At 36.1% G+C, this 11,999-nt stretch overlaps 1 protein-coding gene across 1 annotated transcript; it reads left to right on the forward strand.

The window, feature by feature from the left end:
* The first annotated feature begins 8,695 nt into the window (after positions 1-8,695).
* On the forward strand, positions 8,696-11,337 carry LOC105974546 (ammonium transporter 2 member 4). Its single transcript, XM_012999658.2, has 2 exons — positions 8,696-9,450; positions 10,456-11,337. The coding sequence occupies exons 1-2, from the start codon at positions 8,863-8,865 to the stop codon at positions 11,317-11,319; spliced, it is 1,452 nt and encodes a 483-aa protein (XP_012855112.1). The 5' UTR covers positions 8,696-8,862; the 3' UTR covers positions 11,320-11,337.
* Positions 11,338-11,999: the final 662 nt, after the last annotated feature.

Genomic DNA, 11,999 nt, shown 5'->3' on the forward strand with positions numbered 1-11,999 from the left:
TATATTGAGCTCTTGTTGAGTGTCGGGTGTAAGCTTCTACTTCACTTGAACGTGCAATTTCGGTGAAGTTACAGCGGAGAGATAGGCTGGGCTGTTGTATCCCATAGGCGACACGATCGGAACCTTTTTGCACCTCATTAGAGAAGGGATCGTGAAATTCGTCTTAAGAGAGCGACCTAGTCCGCGCCTCACCTTGCCTATCTCCATATTATTGTGGTTGTTTATTGCAGCAACTTGTTACCTATAAAATTAGAGAACAAATGGATTCCAAGCCTCATCCACAAGTTTCGTGATCAATCGTCGAAGTGCAGCCGTGGTTCCAACAGGAAGTCCACAAATCTTCAAATCGCTACATTTTTTTGGGCAATGTACTTAATTCTGATAATTTGATTTTCGAAATCAAATAATGGTGAAAGGGAATCATATTTTTCCTAGATTGTCAAAACTTCTACTTTTATGACAAATGTAATCTTTAAAGTAATTTCATTCTAAGAATATTACACTACATTCTCCACATTTGATTGTTGAACATATAACATTTAGGAGTATATCGATGTTGCACCCGGTTAAGAACGACTCCAATGGGTGGTGAATCTTATCAGTTATCTCCGGGTGTCTCTCCTACTGACATGTGGCGCTAGTTAAGTTTTAATTAAAATCTTAAATTAATTTTAATTTAAAATCTTAACCCTAACTCCAAACCATGGTTACTAGAATCTTATTAGTTATCACTTAGGCTCTGATTGGTTCATGGATTTCAAAATAAGAAAAATGAAAATGCAAATGGAAATGAAAAGGAAATCAAGAACTTTTGAAATCCCAATTATGTTTGGTCCTAAAAAGAATGGTGATAAAAATCATCTTCCTTAGTTTTGTTTGTTTCTTACGAGAAAATAATAGAGAAAAATACCATGTAATATGAAATAAAAATGAATTGTTATTAAAAACTAAGGCTTTGTTTTGATCATTTTATTTCAAAATAAATTCCAACCCAAAAGCAGACAAATTTTTTATTTTAAAATAAATTCTAACCTAAATTTTTTTTCATGTATCGAATAAAACAAAATGTAAAATAAGATGGACATTTTATGTGTCTAACATAGATGAAAGGTATATCCTTTCCTTCCCTTATTAATGCATTTTAAGAGAGAGAGAGAGAGAGAGAGAGGAGAGAGAGAGACATGAGAGAGAGAAGATAATGGGTGACTAAGAGGAGAGAGAAAAAGAATAGGTAAATGGGGGCAACTATTTTAAATCCCTACTTTTGTTTACTTGAATACTACCAAGTTTAAAACCAAAATTGAGTACATATTTATCAGTTTTTTCTTACTTTAATACCAAAATAAAAAGAAAAGTACAAAAACACCCTTTCATACAAAATATCAATTATATCAATTTTTTTTAGAAATTACCTATTCAAAAACCAAATAAAAAAAAAAGAAAAAAAACCCATTGTTGTAAAAAAAAAAAACCTCACCATTTCTTCTCCTCTCCAACCCTCACCGCCGCCGCCGCCGCCGAACGCCACCGTACATGCTCGTAACTGCCGCGACAACCCAATTAAACCCTATCTTTTTCATCTTCTTAAATCCTCCAAAACATCTCCAAATTCAAAAAATCAAAACCTCACAAAACTTATAAAATGGAGTTATAAGACAATAATATGGTAGTATATGTGGAAAGAGAAGCCATTAAGGTAAGTATCGATGTCTTTTTTGAGCTTCGAAGTCGATTTTGAAGTTTTTTTTTTTTGAAACCCGTCGGCAATTTTCGACACATACAGGTCGATTTTTTGGTCAATTTTCGACACCAACGTGTCGAAAAAAAAAAAAAAAACATGGAGGCTGGTGGCGTCGACTTCGAAGCTCAAAAAAGACATCGATACTTACCTTAATGTGTTCTCCTTTCATATATACTACCATATTATTGTCTTATAACTCAATTTTATACGTTTTGTGAGGTTTTAATTTCTTTAGTTTTGAGATTTTTTAGAAGGGTTTGTTGTGAGATTTTTTAGAAGGGTTTGTTGTGAGGAAGATTTTTTAGAAGGGTTTTTGGGGAGGGAGAAGAAGGAGGTGGAGGAGGTGAAAGTGGTCGAAGATGATTTGGTTCATCAAAAAGATCTTGATTATCAAAAAAATGCATGAATGGATTAAAGAAATTAGCCAATGAGAATTACAAATATTGTTTTGGAAGAAAATAAGTGTAGGAATACGAGAGCAACTACCACCTTTTATACTTGAAAATAGTTACTGCAATTCCTTTTTTTTTGTTCTTTTCTTTCTTGAACATCAAAATAGTTGTCAGTTTATCCTCTAAAATTTAGTTTTTCAAAGTCTTTTTGGAATTCAGTTTCTCGAAATCTTTTGGAATTTAGCATTTTTATTAATAATGTTGTTATTTTGAATAATTTTTTAAATGGTCGTTAAATATTGTCGTTTGAATATGCATGTTGAAATATAGTTGTTAAAATTAATTCAAAACTAAAATGTTGTAAAATAATAAAATATGATAATTATGTAAAATATAAACAATGTTGTTGGAGTGTGATGTTAAAAGTGGTGTTGCATAACAATGTTCGCCTCTTAAATTATAGATATGGACAACCGGTTTTTAAACAACTGTTGGAGATGGCCTTACACTCTTTTGTTGAATATGGCATATTTACTGTATTTTGTAGTACAAATTTACTTGTGCAATACATTTTTAGTCAGAACGAAGTAAGACAAAAGTTCATAAAGTTTAAAAAATCTCAAAGAAATAACTAAATTCTAACAATTTTCAAGGTTCCTTCTTTGAAAGATCTAAATAAATTTCATAATATATTGTAAATTAAAATTACATTACATAACTTCTAAGAAATTAAAAGATTAAAAAAAGTAAGACACTTCATGCTGGACTATGTGGTTCTTAACACGAACTAAAAGGTCTACTCCTAAGTTTCATTAGCCGAACAAGTAAAATGTTACGTGCTTAGCTGCCCGGGATGCACCCAGTGTAGTAAGAACGGCGAAAATAACTGGGTCCGGTAATAAAGCCCGAAGTAGATATTTTTTCGAAAAAGGGTTGGGAAATCACTTCTAGACTTCCTTGCATGGAGGGCTTTATTTGATTCGGTCTTCACTACATGTAGTGCATTTCAGGAAACGAAGCATGTAACAAATAATGTGCTTCGAACAATAAAGAATTTAAGAACGAACATAATCCTTGTTTATTTTTAGGAGGCAAGAAACACCTATAACAGAAATGCTGTCCAAATTGTTAGAAAGCTATATTTTGAAGAAGAATTTAAGAAAAAAAAGTGATGTTTTTTTTTTTTGTAGTGAAAATATTTTTTGCTATAGTTTTCAAACCGCATTTCAAAAAGTGAAATTTCTAGACTTTCTTTTTTCATATTATTAACCACAAATTTTTCGAGTCTGCAAAATATAATAAATACGAGACAAGAAAAATAGGGAACAAATAAATTTATTAATCAAACGAAAGCGGATTACAAATCTCCGTGATTCCCCTGATTCTTCTCTCCTATTCTAATTTTGATTCAAGGGCTTAAAAGCTTGTTCTTGAATCGAACATATGATTTCCTATCACGAACATCTCGAATTCAAATATGTTATGAATTCGAGGCGGAGGCTCGAGACGTGAGCTTGAGAGCTTGATATGTGTCTGTGTGAGTCTGATTTTTTACATGCACCGAAGGTCGCTTTTTTATAGACACGAGTTAGGGTTATGACTTGTAGCATGGGCCGATGGACTTGGATACTTGCCATTTGATTTATTGGGCTAGATTCGAGCCCAATTAGATAATCCGTAAAATAAGAATTTAATACTTATTTAAGGATTAATCCATGTGTAAAGCCCAAATATATTATGGACTTAGATTTGAGACCCAATTAATAACCGATTTATTTGGCCATTAATTGGTGAAATTTCGGTGTCAACAAATGCCCCCACTTCAAGAATCGGTGAAGAACATGCGTAATACTTGAGAGGCGAGACTTGAAGTATCCAGTGAAAAAACATACCAAATACTTGTAAAGGGCGAGACTTTGATTTTTTTTTTTTTTTTGTTTCTTTGTTGGCTCCAAAACCTGTTTCTTCCATTTTAGGGTGTATATGGAATTGCCATCACTTTTGGGGACTTAAATGAAAAGTCCATTTATGTGGGCTGAAATTTGAGGCAAAATTGATATTTCTTTCTTTTCCACCTATGGGCCCAATTGCAATTTAAGACTTGATTGGAGGATTTGATTTTTCTGCCCGCCTTCTTCATTCAGCCGACCAAAATCCCCTTCTCCATTTTCACTGCTACCATTCCACCGTCGGCGACATATTTTGGTTGCCATCCGCTATTGGAACTCAACCTTTCACCAACTCTCGTTCCCTTCTCGTGGGTTTAACGAGATTTGTATTGAGCTGCCATTTACGTATACCGTGACTGCGGCGACCACGGACTGCAGCAAGGAGGAGCGGCAATGGGGTGAGATTTGGCTCATACGCAACCGTCTTTATGTCTTCGAGAGAACAGGCGGCGCAGTCCTCTTGTAGATGGTGTGTTTGAGGCGGCGGATTTGAGCGGCCAACGGTTTGCGGCGAGATTGAGGCGGCGGAGCGGAGTGCCATCGTGGAGTGTTCTCCGCCTATTGCCTTGTGTCTATGGAAGAAGACATGGGCCAAATGTTCCGTCGACGTGAATTAAAGGTGGCCGACTAGGCTTTGTATTGGCGGCAATTTGAAGCGGCAAATCCAATGAGCAGAGGTTTTGTTGCAGCAGCATCCCCGAACAAACTGCCTTTTCCTTGCAGCGGCGGCAAAGTGATAAGACCGGTGAGTGTTTCGGGCGACAATTGGTAGTTAGCTTGTGCAAATCTAGCTTTCGAGAGTTATCAATGGGGTCTCCAACTCCAAGAGGTGATAACACCGGCGGCTGCTTCTAGCGGCGATGTGGAGTGTTGAAACTGGACAAGACTTGTCTATAGGAAATCAACGTCGGGTCGCCGAGAAGCTCGTGCAGCGGCGTGGTGAAGGTGGCGGATTCGTTGCAGCAGCATACTCGAACAAATGTGCCTCTCCTCGTAGCGACGACAAAGTGGTGAAGTTGGACTTCTTCTCATTCTTAGAAAATTTCCCTCGATAAAAAGATTTGGCAAATCTTTAAATTTGCATAAATCTTTTGCTGCCGATACAAAATAACAGCCATATCTTCCACTTTCTGCCAAGGAAAGAAAATCTTTCTACCTTTTTTTTTTCAATATCAGTAAAAAAAGAATTCCCTTCATTATGGTACAAATGGAAATTTTCCTTTCGTTGGAATGGTTGTCCCTAATGAATGAAAATTATGTCACAATTTTCATTATATTTGCCCCCAAGTTAGAGTCTTTGACTTTGCCTTACCAACCACATCTACGAGGAACAACATGGGGTTGAATGAACATGAATTTGATATCGGAGAAAGAGATGAGGGGCGAAAATTGTCCCACCGGGCGTGCCAATTTGTTAACCACAATTTTTTCGAGTCTGCAAAATATAATAAATACGAGACAAGAAAAATAGGGAACAAATAAATTTATTAATCAAACGAAAGCGGATTACAAATCTCCGTGATTCCCCTGATTCTTCTCTCCTATTCTAATTTTGATTCAAGGGCTTAAAAGCTTGTTCTTGAATCGAACATATGATTTCCTATGACGAACATCTCGAATTCAAATATGTTATGAATTCGAGGTGGAGGCTCGAGACGTGAGCTTGAGAGCCCGATATATGTCTGTGTGAGTCTGATTTTTTACATGCACATAAGGTCGTTTTTTTATAGGCACGAGTTAGGGTTATGACTTGTAGCATGGGCCGATGGACTTGGATACTTGCCGTTTGATTTATTGGGCTAGATTCGAGCCCAATTAGATAATCCGTAAAATAAGAATTTAATACTTATTTAAGGATTAATCCATGTGTAAAGCCCAAATATATTATGGACTTAGATTTGAGACCCAATTAATAACCGATTTATTTGGCCATTAATTGGTGAAATTTCGGTGTCAACACATATTTTTTAAGCTTGATAAATATAAATTCATTTTGGAAAAGAGCGGGAAGAAAATAAAAAAAAAAATTCGCAACATCGCCTAAATAATTGAAAGAATGAAATGCCTTTCTTGCCCCTCTAAACTTTCAAAATATATATACTACCTTATATAAAAGATTTGCCTAAATAATTGAAAGAATGAAATGGCTTTCTTGCGCCTGTAAACTTTGAAAAAATATTTACTACCTTTTATAAAAGATTTTTTAATAACCCATGTAATCCCAATTTCAACGACTAAATTTTGGATCTAATGATTCTCGTCCTTAGAGTGAGGAGGACGTAAATTGCGGAATATGCTTCAAGTAGTTCAAAAGTTCCTACACTATGCGCACAAAGGGCCCTTTACCTTGGTGATTGGTCACCATATGGTCTTCAAATAGATTGCTCCATACCAAATAATATATGGCATCATGTTTTTATTAGAGCTCCGACCCATCCATCATAGCCGATTTCATAACCAAGCCCCACAACCAGCCCAACCATACCCGCCGTAACCACAATACCCGCCGTTGCCACCATAACTGCCTCCATAAACAACCCACCATATCCTCCACCTCCATCTATCACTCGAATCTACCAACAACAAAAAGAAATAGAGAAACGGGAAACAAAGAGAATAAAAAACCCGCCATAGTCTCGGCCGTAACAGTCAAATCTGCCAGGGAAAAAAAAAGAAATAGAGAAAAGGGGGAGAGAGAGTGAGTAAGAGAGTAGTACGGTTGAAACAAGAGAGAGAGAAAAGGGGTGGTGTGGAGTAGGGCTGGTAAACGAGCCGAGCCGGCTCGCGAACTCGACGAGCCGGCTCGACAAAGGCTCGAACTCGAGCTCGGGTTTTTCGAGCTCGAGCTCAATTTAGTTGTTCGACAGCTCGCGAGCCGGCTCGCGAGCCTTCTTCTTCTTATATATATATATATATATATATATATATATATAAAAGAAGAATAAATTGAAAAGACTTGAGTTTAATCCATTTAAATTTTACGATTCGATTCTAATATTTGAATAAAATGTAAATGTAAAAAAAATAATTAAATCATATGAATATTCGATCCTCTATATTTTTTAAAGTTTTTTATACAGCATTTGTTGATAATTTAATTAAAAATATTTAATAGTAATGAATATGATAATTAATAATCTATTTAATATTATTTATTATAATCCTAACTATAAATATATAAATATAAATAACACTGTAAAATGATTATAATAATTGTATAACTAATGTTTGATAAACTATTAATTTACATGTTCACTATTATTAATATTATAAATGTCCACTAATAACAAATGCATATATATTTAGTTTTGAAAAACATACAAAATTACGATTTAATTTAAAAGAAAGATTAAATTTTGATTTTTTTTTTAATTTTTAAATTTTGAAAAATTTCTCAAATATTATTTTCACTTATAAATACCCCTAATCCAATCTTCACAACTCTCATTTTATTTAGTTTATGTCTGTCCTAATCGTTTCATTTTTTAAGTTATTATTTTCTAAAATTGTTTAGTGTTTAAATTCTATTTTTCTTTTGTAATTTTGAATTCAAGTTTTTTCAAGTTTCAATTTAAAGTTGTTTTCTTTCTTGTAATAATTTGGAAAAAAAAAAACCGAAAACCAATTTGGACCCGGGTGAACCCGCCTCCCCGGGTCGGTTTCGGGCAGTGGCGAGGCCAGAAAGTTTGGTGAGGGGGGGCTTAAACACACGGGGGGTTCGGGGGCAGCGGCCCCGAAAATTTTTTTGCTATAAAAGAAATTTGAGATGAAAATTTGATACGCATTTTTTTCCCTTCACTTTCAGATGATAATCCAAAACGAATCGTGAAAGCTAAATTGCTATAAAAATTTAAGAAATATGAATATCAAGTCGATTATCAAATTGACACAATCGACTTCTAATTGATACCCAATTTGAAAATTAAGATGAGAGAGAAATTGTCAAATGCTAAACGATTGTCGGTGGGTGGCAATTTAACTGCTATTAGTGAGACTATGGGAGAGAACAAAGTTTTTTTTTTCTTTTTCAAGAAACGTAACGAAGTTGAAAAATAGAAGATGAGAGCAAGTCAGACATGGGGGCTTTGAGTAAGTGGACTAGAAATAAGTGGGCTTAAATAATATAATTGAATAAATTCAAAAAAAAAAGATATAATTGAATAGGCTAAAAATATAAATAAAATATACATGGGGCTTTGAGTAAATAAACTAAAAATAAGTGGACTTAAATAATATATTTGAATAGACTAAAAACTTAAATAGAATATATATCAAACATATATATATATATATATATATATATATATATATATATATATATATATATATATATATATATATATATATATATATATATATATATATATATGGAAAAAATTTTGGAAGTGAGGGGGGGCTTGAGTCCACCCTAGCCCTTGGGTGGACTCGCCCCTGGTTTCGGGTCCTGTAAAAGTCGAATCCGGACCCGGCAGGTCCGACCCAACCCGTGGCCATGTCTACCTACATACATCTATATTAATATTAATGTGTGCAGATTAATAAAAAAATTCATTCAATGTAAGATAGAAATAAATTTAACTAGCTAAGAATTGGAGCCGGCCAAGAAAAGACAGCAAATACATCAGAAAGAAGTGCTAAATATGTGCCGTTTGCCTACAAAGTACAATATCCATCCATCCATCCGGCCCAGATTGATTCTCTTCCTTCCTTATTTATATATAATAAAACTAATATGATCACTGAAAGCAAACCATACTTACTGAAATTAATTAATTAATTAATGGAGCTACCTCCAAATCTACGGCCAGATGAGTCGAGCCCCGATTGGATGAACAAAGGGGACAACGCCTGGCAGCTAACCGCCGCCACACTGGTGGCGCTGCAGTCCATGCCGGGGCTCGTCATTCTCTACGGCGGCATGGTGAAGCAGAAATGGGCGGTCAACTCTTCCCTAATGGCGGTCTACGCATTCGCGGCAACCTTGATATGCTGGGTCGGGTGGGGCTACCAGATGTCCTTCGGCGACAAACTGGTGGATTTCTGGGGGAAGCCGGCGGTGGCTCTGGGCGGCGACTTCCTTATGGGTCAGGCGTTTCTGGGGTACTTTCCGACGGCGACGATGGTGTGGTTTCAGTTCGGGTTTGCGGGGATCACGACGGTCCTGATCGGCGGCGCGTTGCTTGGGAGGATGAATTTCGGGGCGTGGGTGGTGTTTGTTCCGCTGTGGCACACGTTATCGTATACGGTGGGGGCGTACAGTGTGTGGAGCCCACATGGGTGGCTTGCGAAGATGGGGGTTATTGATTTTGCTGGTGGGTTTGTTATCCATCTCTCTTCTGGTGTTGCTGGTTTCACCGCTGCATATTGGGTACGCTAATTAAACCAATTAACTTTTCTCTTTGTTTTTCATGGAAGCTATATTATTAAATTTGAATGAGTTTGTACTATTAAATTTGTATAAATGTTTATGTTGTTATCGACACCACTAATAAATTTTATTATAATTGTTAGTATTATCCAAGATTGTAAAAAGCGGTAATCAGGTCCAAGTCAGTCAGGCACCGATTCACGATTAATCGGTGCGGCGGTGATTAATCGGTAATAAATCGAAAATAAATCTGTTTTTAAAATTTCATATAATATATTTCTAAATATTATTTATAAATACTCCAAACATATATAAAAATATATTTAAACATAGGTATATCTCCATCATGTATATATCCTAATAACATAATAAAAATTTAATAGTTATAAGATTATAATACATAAATATCCTTATAAAATATAAATAAAAAAACATTTTTTTTGAAATTACATTTATTCTTGAACATTCCTGGCATACATCATTAGTTCTTTAACAATAACAATTAACATAAACAAAATAAGGCATAAACTCATATTTTCTTTTATTAAAATCCAACTTTTATTTTGAATTCTAAAAAGAAAAAAAAAGAAAAAAAAAACGATTTTTAACCGATTTTTGACCGATTTTTGCCATCGAGTTTGACCCGCCTTAAAGGTTTGACCGCCTCAGACCGCCTCGGACCGTCTAAAACCACCTCACAGGCAAAAAACCGAATTTTCAAACCATTACACAAAAATCGTAAAAGTTTTAGACCGCCTCCGCCTCAGAGACCGATTAATCGGCCACCTCGGCCGATTTTTAAAACACTGATATTATCTTATATTAAACTAATCATTAATTTCTCTTTTGAAACGTTATCCCATGCATCACATGGAGAAAAATGCTAGATTGTTTTATTTAAAGAAAATGTAAAAAATCATAACATTTAATTATGAGAGCTTATTAATTATTTGTCATAATTATCTTGATAAACACATGAGATTGTTTTATTTTAAATATATATAGGTTGGTCCGAGGAGCGACGAAGACAGAAAAAACTTTAAGCCAAACAATATACTAATGATGCTGGGCGGTGCCGGGTTATTGTGGATGGGTTGGACAGGATTCAACGGCGGAGCACCGTACGCATCCAACACAGTCGCATCCCTTGCGGTGATCAACACCCACGTGTGCGCCGCCACCAGCCTGGTGACGTGGCTACTCCTCGACATCTCCGTCACCGGCGGAAAGCCTTCAGCCACCGGCGTTGTGAACGGCACAATCACCGGCCTCGTCTGCATCACCCCCGCCGCCGGAGTGGTCCAGTGCTGGGCGGCGATGCTGATGGGCTTGATCTCCGGCAGCCTGCCTTGGTACACGCTGAATGTGCTGCACCACAAGATCGGATTTTTAAGGCACGTCGACGACACTTTCGCCATCTTCCACACGCACGCAGTCGCCGGAGCTCTCGGCGGCGTCCTGACCGGAGTGCTCGCGGTGCCGAAGCTGAGCCGGCTCTTCTATATGGTCCCCGACTGGGAAAAGTACATCGGGCTGGCGTACGCAATCCGTACGGGCCGAACGCGGGCCGGGCTTATGCAGATGAGGAATCAAGTTGTGGGGATTGTGTTCATAGTGTGTTTGAATGTTGTGGTTACAAGCTTGATTTGTTTGTTGATAAAGATGTTTGTGCCACTTAGGATGAGTGAGGAAGAATTGAGGATTGGAGATGCTGAGGTGCATGGTGACGTGGCGTATGCACTTTCGAGTAGTAGTGATCATAGGTTTGAAAATCACAAGGTTAATTCAATGTATGATGTTGATGAGGAGTACCCCTCGGTTGTGTCTAAAACTCCTAGTAGTAGTATTTTTGAAATGTACAAGGTATGATACATACACCATGCTTAGTCCACCTTTGGTTTCTATAAGATAATAAGATTTATATACATATGATAATTAAGTGATTTTGTGTAAACGATCGAGCCGACCTTGGCTGTTTTGGCGAGCTCGAGCCCATATCCTTTTTGATGAGCTCTAGCTCTTCGAGTACAGTTATTCTGAGCTCGAGCTCGAGTCTGCACCATTTTATATATTTTTTTCATTAATATTATTAGAAATTTATTATTATAAATTATAATAAAAAAATCGTAAAATGACCTGTAATTTTTTTTATTATTTATATGAATTTATTATTTATTTTATATTAATTATATTTAAAATAGAAATTAAAACAAGAAAAAAAAAGATCGCGAACCGACTCGCGAGCTCACGAACAACTAAAAATGAGCTCGAGCTCGAAAAATTCAAGTTCGAGTTCGAGTCGGATCGGCTCATCTACACACCTACAAAAATGTAACTGTATTGACGTCAAATAAATAATTTTCCAATTAGCCAAGTTCAGAGATATTTTCTATAATTTCGGATTGACTTGAAAAGTAGTTGGACTAACCAAACTTTCAATAAAATCAAATTATTTAGTTAATCGATGCTAGCAGTACAACCAAATGTCGCCTTACTTGATTAAAAGGTCATATGTAGTGAACATGTTTTTGTTTTTGTTTTTTTTAAGA

The sequence above is a fragment of the Erythranthe guttata genome, chromosome 2 (genome assembly GCF_056151865.1).
Source record: "Erythranthe guttata isolate IM_541 chromosome 2, IM_541, whole genome shotgun sequence".
Taxonomy (NCBI): Eukaryota; Viridiplantae; Streptophyta; class Magnoliopsida; order Lamiales; family Phrymaceae; genus Erythranthe; species Erythranthe guttata.

Excerpts from the sequence above, each read along its gene's own strand:
- LOC105974546 (XM_012999658.2), top strand. The coding sequence starts at position 8,863 with ATGGAGCTACCTCCAAATCTACGGCCAGATGAGTCGAGCCCCGATTGG. Across the intron at positions 9,451-10,455 it reads GTTTCACCGCTGCATATTGG|GTTGGTCCGAGGAGCGACGA; the intron begins GTACGCTAATTA and ends AAATATATATAG.